The 14,821-nt window shown below is 39.2% G+C and overlaps 1 protein-coding gene across 9 annotated transcripts in view; it reads left to right on the top strand.

Annotated features, from left to right (window-relative positions):
- MCF2L (MCF.2 cell line derived transforming sequence like) overlaps positions 1–14,821 on the top strand; it is a 131,457-nt gene that overhangs the window by 64,709 nt on the left and 51,927 nt on the right. For all 9 annotated transcript variants that reach the window (XM_060769630.2, XM_060769627.2, XM_060769625.2 and 6 more), the window contains 2 exons: positions 3,888–3,971; positions 5,874–5,988. In XM_060769630.2, coding sequence (XP_060625613.2) covers positions 3,888–3,971; positions 5,874–5,988 — 199 coding nt within the window. The remainder of the gene's footprint in view (positions 1–3,887; positions 3,972–5,873; positions 5,989–14,821) is intronic.

The following is a 14,821-nucleotide window of genomic DNA, read 5'->3' as shown; positions in this document are numbered from 1 at the left end:
CCATATTTGTGGTGCTGTTACTCTGCTTTAACTGGCATGGCTGCATGCTAGGGTTTGCAATTTGGTGAAGCACTAGAACACTTTGAGAACTTTAAATGGCCCTTCTTGAACTACAAATCCCAAAATTCCATAGCATCTGTAGCGTGTAATTTGACCCCAGACAGTTTTTGCCCAGTCTGACAACAATTTCAAGTTGAAAACTACAATGATGCTAGTATTTAGTTGTGTCTGCTTGTTTCTGACTGAACACTAGCGTCAGATAAATAGAAAACCAATTCTTACTTTCCTGATGGTAGCTAACCATCAGATAGTTCCAGCTAGAAGTGATCCACTGAATTCATAAGAATTTGATATGTTTTCCCTTATTGTGTGCATTAATTTACACGTTTATGCACTTCAAGATTTTAAAGATATGCTTAACAACAAAAGTCGCAGCCATAGTTTTAACTTACTATATTTTGAAGTGGTTACTAAAAATACTGGCAGATTTTCAGTTAGTATAGCAATATGCTTTAACCTCTGAGTCATTAATACACTGAGGTTACAAATTAACTAAGATACAACAACAGAATACAAAGTGAGAGAAATGATGGGTGAAAAATACACTTTTCTTTGGATTTTCTTGTGAAGCTAATGTTTAGGAGATACATTTTCTAATTTTGGTTCTGTTTCCAAAGTTATCTTCTAATTACATTTGTTAAGAACACTTTGGTAGACTTCAGGTTAAGAAGTTCTAGGAGGCAACTGCTTCGCTAGTTAGTTAATATTCACTCATTTGATATATTAATGGTTCCTACAGCTTAACCGTTTTGTAATTTCAAACTCCTTACTTTCAGTGCTCATTACACTGTGGGTAGGGAGGGAGGCTAAGACCCCAAAGGGATGCAAAATTAAAGATTTGCTTCAGGGTTTCAATTCCCCACTTGTCAATGATGAATGGCATGCTTTTAAGTCATAATATAAGGAACTTCTTTTTTTTAAAAAAATGGATATGTCTTGTAGACTACTACAATACAGTCACTTGTGTTTTGTGAGGAGCTATTCATTTTTCAGACTTAATACTCAATTATGAAATGTATGTGCTTAAAATAGAACATCCGTAATTCATGCATTTTTCTGAAGGTACATAATTATATCTTCAAGGGGCCTAAATTTAAGCTTGCTAGAATATGAAAATGCCCCCATTCTGGAAAAATAAAAATAAAAAGTGACATAAATCTTCCCAGAGCTTCAAAATAGCAATGTTGTGGGTAATCGTGATTTCTTATTTAAATATGCTCAAATTAATAGTGATGTGGACACAGATTATTTCATGTACTTGAGCAGTGGTCCTCAAACTTTTAAAGCAGAGGGCTGGTTCATGGTCCCTCAGACCATTGAGGGGCTGGACTTGAAACAAAAATGAACAAATTCCTGTGCACACTGCATTTAATTGTAGTGCAAAAAGCATGAAAGAACAATACAATATTGAAAGTGAAGAGCAGTTTTAACAAAAAATAAACTTGCCATTATTTCAATGGGAAGTGTGGGCCTGTTTTTGACTGATGAAATAGTTAAGTTAATGAGGACTGTTGTTGTGTGCCTTCATGTCTTTTTAGACTTAGGATCACCCTAAGTCTAAAGTTTAGTGTGTGGACTAGATAAATGACCTTGGAGGGCCACATCTGGTCCGTGGTTCTAAATTTGGGGACTTGGCTTGCAAAATGTAGTATTTCCATCTAAGAAATTGACAATATACTCAATTACACTATCATTTGTAATGGGCATACATATCTATTTTGTAGCCTTTACATGCAGACACAGCCCTGATAGAGAGCAAAGCTGTAAGTGAATATATGTGTAGACACATGTTTTATACAATAAGGAAAAAAATCTGCATTATTACAATGATATTGTAGGAAAATTTGTGAGAGGTGGTGCTGTCCATGGTATATCCAAATGAAAAATTTACGAGAAAGGGGTGCTCAGCTCATTCTAGTACAATGTGTCCTTAGGGTATTTATGTGTACCTTCATTGCATTGGGTGAAGGAAAGGAAATACATCCATTTTCCTGACCCATTTATTTCTTATGTTTATCTGGCATAGTACATGGAAGACGCTGGATGGCCATCTGTCAAGGGTGCTTTGAATGCAATTTTCCTGCTTCTTGGCAGGGGTTGGACTGGATGGCCCACGAAGTCTCTTCCAACTCAAGGATTCTATAATTCTGTGATTCTTCTAGTGTAGGCACCTTGAAATGTTACACATGAACAAAATTTTGTTCGCCCTCTATATCTTGTAATAGTTCCCTCAGAAATATAGTCAAATAGTCATACATATTATATTTTATATAGAAGTAGGCAAAGTACAACCCTGGGTCCACATGTGCCTCTCAACTCTGTTTTTGCAGTGCTTTCCTCCTGTACCAATCTTCTTGTGGCCCAAGAATTGGGTGTGAATTGCCCTTCTGATAGTTTACCTATTAAATAAGATGCAGTATCTTCTATATTTAATAGCATCAAAAATTTGCTATTTTTCAAAACCAGGAGGGACTACCTCTGCATTTTGTGAAAGGGGGCATTTTGGCGATAGCTTCAGCCCCTGAAGCAGTGGCTCTCAACCTGTGGGTCTCCAGGTGTTTTGGCCTACAACACCCAGAAATCCCAGCCAGTTTACCAGCTGTTAGGATTTCTGGAAGTTGAAGGCAAAAACATCTGGGGACCCACATGTTGAGAACTACTGCCCTAGAAGATCCTAAGTGTGAGAACTGACTTCTAAATCTTCATTACAGTCCATTCCTGGTCTATCATCTAATTTTGTGTGAATAGAGAGTGAAGAGAATTCAGGAAAACATATGTGCCTGTTTGTATAGATAAATGGAAAAACAGATGGGATAAATGTCACAGCTCTCCAGTGGGAAGGTTCTGTGTGCCATACGTATTGTTCATATAGTAGCTTGTCAGCTTTTTTGTAGTAGAGGCAACCCCAGATGCTCATCCAAGTCCCTCAGGAAACCAGTTTTCTCCAGAGCTCCTTACAATGTGCAAGGACCTTTCCTACTAGGGGATATGGTGTGCCCTGGGATGTACCATACCCATGAGTGTATAGAAGTCTTTTGCAGAAACACGGGCATAGAGACCTACAGTTCTACACTGTGTTAAACATACATTCCAGTAGTGGTTAATATGAAATGTGTTCTTATTTTTCAAAGTGTCATATTACGAGGTAAGATTGTGAAAGGCAAACGATAAAACCATATCAGCAATTCAACTAGTAACGCTTGCTAGTAGTCAAAACTGAATGCAAAAGATTTCAAACGTTTGACTCTTGTTGGTAGTCCCAAGTAGACTAGACCCACCAATTGTAAAATGGTAATGATGTGCGGACTCAGATGGTGCCCCACAGCATTACTCACATGATGGGCCCCACCTCTTGCAGCCTTCACACTTTGCCAGCCATCTACCACCCTGCTTCCAAGGACAGGTTAGGAGTCCCTGAACCCCATGCACAGGGCTTGCATGGGCTGCTACACAACATGCCTGTTTTGGATTACTATCCTCCTATGCAGAACCCCCACCCTAGAGTATAGCCCAAGTAGGACTAGAATCTCTTTTCCTGCAAGTATGCAGCTGCAAATCCACTAGCTACATTCCAGGTATTTGCTTTGATTTGTAGTTGGTTGAATCCACGGATGTGAAGACAGAAGAACAATTGTTTATAATTTTACTATTTTGGACTTTAATGTTCACATTTTGGGTATTTACTTTTAATTGGTTTTATGACAGGAGGTTCAACAAAATTATAAAATAGCAAAATCTCATAAACATTGATAAACAAATGCATATGCAAAGAACAAACATTTCTACACAAAAGTTACAAGGAATTGTTTTTGTGGGATTTGTTTCAGATGAAATCATGCATCAGGATATCGTTCCCCTGTGTGCTGAAGAGATTGAGGTCCAGCTGAGGAAAAAGTTTGCCTTCCTGTCAGGTGAGATATTGAATGTTCCTGCTAGATGTTTAAGAAGCATGTTGAAGGATTCACTTGCAATCTTTCTATATTATATTCTAAGATATGTGTTTTTCTAGCTTTATTTTCTACATGTTTTTCTATGTCTGGGAGACGTCAGCTCATAACATGAACATTGTACAGCAACCAGTAGCCAGTTACCATATTTATTCAAGTCTAATGCACCATTGAATCTAATGCTCACTTCAATTTTAAAAACCCTGAAACCAAAAAAAGGATTTGCTGACTAATGTAATGTGCAGTGTCAAAAGGTGCACTCTTTGTAATATGCCCATTACAGTTGCTGCCTGCTTTGAATTCCTTCTTTAAAAACAATTGTGTTGAAACACCAAAGCTTTTAACAATGGAAAAGAAACCTTGGGGTTCATCTATGCTGTAGAATGAATCCACTTTAACTGCCTTGATACAATGCTATGGAATTATGGGAGATGTAGTTTCGCAAGGCCTTGAGCCTTCTCTGCAGTTGCCTCTCCAAACAACAAATCCCAGGATTACATAGTATTGAACTATGGCAATTAAATTACAGATGACATCCCTCAAATAGAAGCTCCAGATGATCTTGAAGCAGCTTCCCCTATTGTTTTGACTCAGCACTAAGATTGCGCAGTTGCGCAAATCTAATGCACACCCTAATATTGGCAAGGTCATTTCACCAAAAAAGGTGAGCATTAGATTTGAGTAAATACAGTATGCCATTCCACCAATAGAAGTGATGTTTCACTTGCTGATATCTCATCCTATATTGTACTTGTGTAACACAGATACCACAAAAGCAAACACACTCTTATTTGGACAACTGTCACATTGTTTTCCTCCATTAACACTGCATTAATACAGGAAAATAGTAGATTAGGCAGAAATAGTAATTCTAACAAGTTGAGACCTTTAATATTGTTTATGGTTCTCAACCTGGGGTCCCCAGATGTTTTGGGCCTACAACTCCAAAAATCCCAGCCAGTTTACCAGCTGTTAGGATTTCTGGGAGTTGTAGACCAAAAACATCTGGGGACCCTAGGTTGAGAACCACTGGTGTATAGAATAAGTCATTTTCCAATGATAAATAATATATCTATGACATGGTGCTCAAGTTATATAACATGAAGACCTTAATGAAAGATTTCTGAGACTTTTTGTTTCTACGTACATACGTTTTTCTGGAAAAATGGCTTTGGGGGAAAAAAGGAGGAGAAACTGTTTCCCCCCCCCCCCCAGTATTTCTGTCCCCCCCCCCCCCCCAGGCCTTCCAGTCTCTATCTGTCACAGCTGCCTATCTATCCTGAGTGTGGGCAATTGTTGCTCTCTGTGCAGATGTTTTGACTCTACATTCAGAATTGCAAGGATTATGAGAACTGCAGTACGTATGTGGGCCACACTTACCTACACTTACCTACTCCCTGATTTACTTCATGAAATTAACTAATTAAGAAATGTGACTTCTTTTCTTGTTTTTTCAAAAATTGGATTCAAGCAGTTTTTTTTATTTAAAAAGAAACCCCACAAATTAGAGCATTCTGTTGTATTTCAAACTCTTTCACTCCCTGCTCTCCTTCAATGTTTGTTTATAAATACATTTGCCACATTTTATCACCATTTGTATTGTAAAGACAATTAAAAACTTTTGAGTGCTTGTATTTACTTGTCAAAAAAGTATGGCCATACAATCCCTGCAAGTACACAGATGCAGATACATGAAGAAGATAGAGGCAAATATGTGAAGTTTAGATCAGTGTACACAATATGTGTGGAGGCTGGTCCCTAAGGAAATTGTCACTGGAAATAAGTAAATTTTCCTATGGTAATGCTATGATTAGTTTTATTTTCATCATCAAAAGGTGAATAGGTAACTTTGTTTTTTCTTGTTAGGTGGACGTGGAAGAGATGGTTGTCCTGTCATTACTTTTCCGGAATACTCAACATTTAGTGAAATTCCAGAAAACGATTTTCAGAATGTCCTGACATACCTCACCAACATCCCCAGGTAAGGACCATACACAAGGAAATAATGCTGCTTACTAAATATTGTTACTGCTTACTTTGCTACATGACAAATGATAGGGTGTGTTCAGGATATTATGAACAAGTAAAGAATGGAGCATTGATGTAAGAAATCAGTGTCTCAACTGTACTTCAACTTTTCAGGGAAGACCTGTCAAAGGATGCAGAAAAATAGCCCTGGTGGAAAGCTACATTATTGTTGTGTGAATTCCCCCCAGTGTTGATGATTTTCTTGGTCCCGTCCCTGTTAGTGCCAAACACAAAACGGAGCAAGGTCTAGGGATGGTGCAGTAGAAGTTAATAATGTAACAAATTACCCCTCCTTCACTCTTTTGGTTATGTAAAAGAACTATCATAATTGAGTCAAAGTACCATATTTTCCGGCGTACTAGACGACTTTTTAGACCTGGAAAATTTTCTTAAAAGTCAGGGGTCATCTAGTACACTGGGCATAAAATTAAAATAATAATAATTAAAAGAAAAAATACAACTACCTTAGGAGGGAGGGAGGAGGAGGAGAAGGGATGACACGGGGAGGAGGAGGAGAAGGTCGTATTGCCGCTGTCCCTGTGGCACCCGCCGCTCTCCCTGCTCTACTTTCATGGTCCTCCTCTGCTCCCAAAGCTCACCTCCTTCAAAGGCCACTGGGCTCTTCTAGGCCCAAGGAAGCACCTTCAGATGACTCCCAACAGCCCTGGTGGCAGCGTGCCTGGGATGTGCTTGCTGAGGCATTCTGGGAGCTGTAGCCAGGGCTGCAGGGAGTCATCATCCAAAGGCGCTTCCTTGCGTCATCATCTGGAGGCACAAGGAAGCGCCTCCGGACAATGACTCCCTGCAGCTCCAGCAGCAGCGTGCCTGGGATGTTCCCTGACTCCTACAGCTCCCAGAATGCCTCAGCGAGCACATCCCAGACATGCTGCTGCCAGGGCTGCAGGGAGTCATCATCCAAAGGCACTTCCCTGCGTCATCATCTGGAGGCACAAGGAAGCGCCTCCGGACAATGACTCCCTGCAGCCCCAGCAGCAGCGTGCCTGGGATGTTCCCTGACTCCTACGGCTCCCAGAATGCCTCAGCGAGCACATCCCAGGCATGCCGCTGTCCAGGGCTGCTGGAGTCGTCTTTTGGAGGTGCTTCCTTGGGCCTAAGGTGAGCCCAGTAGCCTTCGGAGGAGGTGAGCGGCGGGGCGGAGGAGGGCCTTGAAAGTAGAGTGGGTAGAGCGGCGGGGGCTGCGGGGACAGGCCAGCAGGCCATCACAGCCAGCCAGTGTTCATGGAATATGGATTCGTCTTAAACAGTGAGTATATCTCTAACTTTGTATTTTGTGTTGAAAAGTTGGGGGTCATCTTATACCCCCAGTCGCCTTGTATGCCAGAAAATACAGTATTTTTTTAAAGTTTTGTGAATATTATATCCATTTTTCTGTGCAGTATTGTCCAATGATAATATTGTTATGATGTATGCAAAGTGTAAATGCTTGTTTTTATTTTGAAATGAACAGTGCCAAAGAACAGGAAGGGATAAGATACTACTTTTGGAATACTTTCTGTTTTTTAAATGGCATGTCCATTTACGTGCATGTGGCCTCATAACTATCCTGGTATGAATTCTGTTTTTTGCGATTAGGCATTAAAATACAAAATATTGTGTCCATGGAAGAGCCTACAGAACGTTATGAGATCTCTAGAAAAATTCAGCACAAGGGAGTTTCAGTTATGCACTATTCCCAGACCAGCTAGAGTGAAGGCATTATTGGGAAACTTAAGACATGTTGAACCCAAATTTGGAAGTACTGCACCCTTTAAAAAAACTCAGTATCTCATAAAAAGATATGTAAAACATCTATTTCAAAGAATTACTTCTGTACTACTGTTGAATATAGCAGTCTGCCCTTGTACTGTGATTCATATGAACTCTATCCTATTCCTGACTTAGAAACATCAAGGGAGTTTAGGAAATACTTCTTCACAAAGGTCTTTGCTCTTAAAGACTCCTATGCAGTGTCTTTGTGAACACCTTGTTATAGTTATCTTTAAGATTGTCTTTTAGAAGAAGTGGAAACTGATCTTGCTGAAAATGATGTAGCAGCATTTACTTTTGGCATGCCAATGAGCCTAGTCCTTTGAATTGCGTAGAATATTTATTCTCATATAAATGCCTATATTTCTAAATCTTTATGGTATGGGAGTATGTTGGACTGTTTAATTGTGTGCTGACGCCTGATATGGTTTCTGCCCTCAGTAAACATTATTGTATAAATTAGTCATTTTAGAGACTTCCTGTATATAACCCAGTTCCATTTCTGTGTGGAACCTGTTGCTTGTAACCTTTTCAAAAACCAGGAAATGAAAATCATTTTTAAAGAAAGATACTATGCAGAAAAACCTACTAAATACATATAAAACATCTTGATTACTGGAATAGGAATGGGAAATGTATGATCTTCTACCTGTTGAAAAAATTTCAGTCATGATCCCTCACTACTGTCCTGTCTAGCAAATCCAGCAGTGTGTGCCCAGGCAGAGCTGAATTGTCTCAGCCCTGCATTGCAATAGAGTGGACCCTAGTTATTTGCTGGAGTTTGATTCTAGGGCCCCCAAAATCTATGGATGTTCATGTCCTGTCATCTTAAATTCATTGGCATTAAGATCCATGGGTTCATCAGGTGCTCTGCTATGGCTGACTTCTCTGGTTGAAGTAGTCTGCAGTGCCTTTCATGTTCCTTGATTTGTGTTGGGCGCTGTGTTTGGTGGTCCCTATGTAGACTTGTCCAAGGCTGCATGGTACACAGTAGACTCCTGCAGAAGTGAGAGGATCCCTCTTGTCCTTTGCTGAATACCAATGACAAACGGATCAGCAGCAGCTACTTTCAGTGGGACAATGAATTCTACGAATAGAAAGATGGAGTAGCTATGGGGAGCCCTCTCAGCCCGGTCATAGCTAATTGGGGCAACCTGTATTTCTAATCATTTCTGTTTCTAATCTTATATTCTCAGTTTTTTCAGTAACTTGAATTCACTTTTTATAAGAACCACTAGAGGCTGCTAAAGCATGTTGAATGTCAACATTAAGAATGAGTTTATTTGACACACCTAGTCGTTTTTTAAAATTTGATGCAAATACAGCCATAGTTATTGTATGTCTTTTATTTGCAATTAGTGATGAGCAGCAACATGCCAGAAACTACAGGTGAAACCAAATCACAAAGTATCTGTTTATTTCTGAACAAGTGTAGCATTTTAAATAGCTTCTCTTTCCTCAAGGGCTCACCAATACATAAATCTAGTTTTAAAATGTTCATTAGGAATGGATACTAAAATATACAGTCGAATGGATAGCAAAATAAATTCATGTACTGTTGGATAATCTTCTTTATAAAGTTTGTTACTTACAAGAATGTATTAAAAATAATCACCACTTTGCTATTTTTTATCAGCTCTTGTGTCTCTGCTTGCATTTCTGTTTGATGGTCAGGTTACATGCTCCCTAAATATTGAGCATCAAATATTTCTCTACATGAGGTCAAAGATAGATAAATAGGTAGATGGATTAAGTCCCGATACATCTCTACTACAGTTAGTTTCATGAGTAATTTAAGGGTGTGGAATAATTATTTGCAGTACTGAAAAACATTATCACAATCTGGATCCCCCCTCTTCCCCCCCCCCCGGGTATTTATCCAAGTTATATTCATCATTATTGCACCTGTATCTTTAGCTTCCCCCATTACTGTCTCCATTTCAAAATCACCCTTAGGCTACAATCTTGTCCTCACTTAAATAGGAATAAAGCCTGTCAAACTCCCAAGTGGAAACTGTCAGAAACTATTTAAAAGACGAGAACATTCAAAACAACAAACAAACACGAAACAACAAAAAGCAGCATGGTATACAAGACCCATTCCTTCCTGAAAACTCAATTCTCAAAGATCTATCAGATCAAGAACTGCTTTATTGCCTATGGAAAGACAGCAAGAACTTCTCTGGAAAAGGATTTCTAGAGCTTGGAAGAAGACACAGAGAAGATGTACCTTTGAAGTTGGTGGGACAGATAGAAGGGCCTCCCCATCAGATCTCATTACACTAGGCTAGTCCATTTGAAATAATATTGTAATTCAGATAACCTGTACCTGAGATTATAATGCTTTAATACAGTGGTTCTCAACCTGTGGGTCCCCAGATGTTTTGGCCTTCAACTCCCAGAAATTGTAATAGCTGGTAAACTGGTTGGAATTTCTGGGTGTTGTAGGCAAAACACCTGGGGACCCTACATTTTCAACTTTGTAAGCTTGGTAGAGAGTAGCCCAAAAACATTTTATGTTAAAGAACCTGCAGAAAGGCCAGCTGAATTGGGAAAGAAGCACCTTCTGAATTTGAATAGCCCTCAAATATAGACAAATATAGCCTTGAGGTAGAGTATCTTGCAATAGTTTAGATGAGACATTACTAAAGAATAGATAACAGTGATCACAAGGTCAGACCAGACTCACAAAGACAAATTCACAAGATCAGATTGGGCAAATTGTGACCTCTGGGCCACATGTATCCTCAAGTCGTGTGTCGTGACTCGGATGCGAACTCAATGGTCTACTGAGCGATAAGAGGCTTTGTCCCTGTAGCACAGGACAGCTGGCTTCCATCCTGCATATTATTCTGCACTGCCCACTTTACCAGGAATTAGGATCTAGCTTACTATCACAAATTATAGAGTCTTTGAAAAACCGTACTGGCCCAGACAAAGTAATTTTGCTTTTAAACTGCCAAGATTTTAATCATTGCCTTTCAGTGCAAGGTTCCTGAATGAAGTCTGGAAGCTGAACAAGTAGCAAATGCGAAGGTCCCTTTTATATAATGTACACTGTATTTTATACTGTCTTGTTATATATGCCAATAAAGGTCTATTGGATTGGACAAATCCTGTGGGTACCTTGAAGCGCTCCCCCACAGATTTTAATCCTCCAGCCCCAATAAGAGTTCTCCAAATCTCTGGTAGAGGGATGCGCTTGACCACTTCATTATTTTTGGAGGTTTTCTTTTCAAACCTGAAAGTGATTAGACCTCCTGTTGTGCAAAAAAAAAAAAAAGTATTGTTATGAGCTAACAAACTCTATAAAGGTGGACGAAATGGCTGAAATGTTCATGAAGGAATTCGATATGGAGAGTTAACAGAAGGAAAGTCAGATTATTATTATTACTTATTTATTTGACCAGTCATAGGACCATTTCAAAATACAACACAAATAAAAGACAAGGCAAAAAGGAGAGGACACCAGCTGACTTTCTGTTTACAGTCAGAATCTTATTTTCCTGGTTGTTCTTTCAGGAAATGTGCTCTTTTCTTGATAGCTTTCAGAATAAAAAGGCTTACTCTGATTATGGTGGATCTTTCCTGTCCTTGCAAGAGGAATGTCAGAAGATCATTTCTGCTGGGGGACCTGCAGTTAGATAATATTGGATGTAAATATCTGTATCGTAATTCAGCATATGCTGGGCGGTCCGTTAAGAAATGTTCAATATCTTCTACAGTTTGTTCTCCCCATATGCAGGATCTCTCACTTCTTGGGATGTTACAGTAACACCTGGTTTGCATCATAATACTGAGTTGTTCAAACCTAGCCCTAGTATATATTCTTTTTAAGGGTAGCAGAAGTGAAATGGTCAGATAGTGTTCAAATGAATATTCCTTTTGTGGGAAACAAAGTAAGATAAGATTAAACTGTCATGAGAACTGAGTTGCACTTGCTCTCAAAATTTTATACAAAATTCCTCTACACAGCTCACTCTTCAAAATGTCCTTGCTGAGTGACGTTTTCCCATAGTTCCTTTAGATATCTTTTTTTCCCCCTGTATCCTTGTTATCAAATATTGCCCTTAACCCAACTTCCATGACCCAAAGCATATATAATCCCTGAGCGATGAGTTGTTCCAAATAGGATTTTTCTCAACTTCAACTGGCTGTTAATTATATTCACTCAGCTTCTGCTCAAAATGAAAGTAATTTAAACCTTTCCATTTAAACTGAAACTAAAGATACAAGTCTGTTTTCTAGTTGATTAAGAGCCAATCCATATGACATCACACGACATATCGAAATCCTGGTCCTTGTGTTTTCTGAGCTCTGTTTTCCTTCTGTCCCTGAAAAACAGGTGTAACCAGTTAAACTGTGTAAATAACAGATTAACTAATCAAGTTAGCAAGACAACCTTATATATGTTTATTCAGAAATAATTCCTCTTGTGTTCCTTGGAGCTTATTCCAAGGTAAGAAAAAAAATTGCAACCTACTAACTGACCAAAACACGTAAAAAAAGAAAAATTCTAACCTACTCATACATTTTCTAATATCGATCTATATCCAGAAGGAAATGTTTTGGCTTCCACCTTTTTTAGTTGGCAAAGATGAAACTGAGTTACACATAAAGTATCAGTTTAGAAGAGGGGTCCTCAAACTGGATACCGCCCTCCAAGGTCATTTACCCAGCCCTCGCTCAGGGTCAACCAAAGTCTGAAATGACTTGAAAGCACACAACAACAACAACAACAACAACAACAACAATCCTATCTCATCAGCCAAAAGCAGACGCACACTTCCCATTGAAATATTAATAAGTTTATATTTGTTAAAATTGTTCTTCATTTTAATTATTGTATTGTTTTAAGTGTTTTTGCACTACAAATAACATATGTGCAGCTTGCATAGGAATTCATTCATGCTTTTTGCAAATTATAATCTGGCCCTCCAACAGTCCGAGGGACTGTGACCTGGCCCTCTGTTTATAAAGTTTGAGGACCCCTGGTTTAGAATATGAACAATGTGATTTTAGAATGTTTAGTGTATAAATCCACTAAAAGTTGTTTTAGATTGAGATAAGGGATGATGATATCTTTTTAAAGATATTATGTTTACCTATTCTTTTCTGGATTTTTTATTTTAGAGCTTGTATCCTCAGATAAGTAAGGCTTCAGCCTGACCTCACACAAGAATAGAATATGGCTTCAAGATATTGTTGTTCTCTGTCTAAACTGCTAAATCTCATGGTATTTTTGTACAGAGATGACAATAATGTTTACAAAAAGAGAACATTTCACACAGCTTGCTGTAGGGTTATAAAATAGTGAGGTAAATGTGAAGTGAAAGTTCTAGCACATAACATACCAATTAATACAAGGTTACGGTTTGATCAAAGAAACGATGGGTTGTTAAAAGAACTGGCGATAAAAACATGATGGTGTATATAGACTCAAAGAAACATTGGGTGCTGTACTTCTAATACAATTTTCAAATCCATTTTATAAAGCTGAGGCCATTAGGCAATCTAGGTCAGTATTAACTATCCCAGGGGTTATATGACTCATGTGAAAATCCAGATGTTGCCCTTCTCTTGTGGATGCTCTGAGCCTATTCTTGTTTGTTAGCAAATAGTAAGATAACATGGATATGTCTCCACATGTGTATTGCAACATAGCTTCAAATATTGGGCTACACCGCTATTCTGGATTATTGAAGAAAGGGTAAAAGCCTTTATCAATAGTATTTCACAGCTCTCGGTGGGCGGGGGCTTACAAAAAAGAACAGCTAGGATGGAGAAAGAGAAAAAACATGCTCATGCCAGAAGAAATACGTGAGTCATGATTTATATTAAATTTCCCACCACCCATACCTTGGAGAATGCAGTGATCCTCAAAATGACGAACAGATTATTTCTTATACACCCTTTCGGGAACGTCACTTTCTAAAATCCCATGCATTATGAACTCCCACCCTTTCCCCTAAGTACATGAGATCATATGTCACTCTTCCAAATAAAAGGCAAAGGATACAGAGGCCCATAGCCTGCACATGAAAAGTTTGCTTAAGGAAAGATTTTCAAGTTGCTATACTTTATAATGTGGTTACTTATATACTAGCATTCAGTTCCCTAGTAAGGAGCCCCCGATGGCGCTGTGGGTTAAAGCGCTGAGATGCTGAACTTGCAGATCGAAAGACTGCAGGTTCAAATCCAGGGAGCGGCGTGAGCTCCCACTGTTAGCCCCAGCATCTTCCAGCCTAGCAGTTCAAAAACATGCAAATGTTAGTAGATCAATAGGTACCGCTCTGATGGGAAGGTAACAGCACTCCATGCAGTCATGCCGGCCACATGACCTTGGAGGTGTCTATGGGCAATGCTGGCTCTTCTGCTTAGAAATGGAGATGAGCACCAACCCCCATAGTCGGACACGACTGGACTTAATGTCAGGGGTAAATCTTTACTTTTACCTTTTTCCCTAGTAACTACCAGTACAACCTCAAATTTGTCAAAGCTTACTGCCCTTCACCAGAGCACAACCTCCATGTCTAAAATATTAGCTACCATGCTCAGGTTCATGGGGCTGGTTGCCTGAAAGTGCTAGTCTGAAATGAATTCCCTGTAAAATTCATTTTACAAGTACTGTAGATGGCTCTTTATCACACTAGGAGCAGGGGCCATGCTGCCAGCTAGAATTATAAATAGTTCTGGCTCACAACATGGCATCTGTTTCCTGCACACTATTTGCATTGAACATTGTATTCTTATGCTGATCAATATTTGTGTGTCAGGGCAAGGGGTGCCAACAGAGCTAGGCAGAGCATGTTATAGTCCATCTAATGCAGTGGTTCTCAACCTATGGGTCCCCAGATGTTTTGGCCTTCAACTCCCAGAAATCCCTACAGCTGGTAAACTGGCTGGGATTTCTGGGAGTTGTAGCCAAAACACCTGGGGACCCACAGTGAGAACCACTGATCTAATGCATTTCCCTAGAAGAGTCAAAACAAAGCAAAGTATATGTGCTTTTCAGTGTT

The sequence above is a fragment of the Anolis sagrei genome, chromosome 3 (genome assembly GCF_037176765.1).
Source record: "Anolis sagrei isolate rAnoSag1 chromosome 3, rAnoSag1.mat, whole genome shotgun sequence".
NCBI classification, from domain to species: Eukaryota; Metazoa; Chordata; class Lepidosauria; order Squamata; family Dactyloidae; genus Anolis; species Anolis sagrei.
Note: the sequence above shows the minus strand (reverse complement) of the source record. Positions and strands in the feature narration are given on the sequence as shown.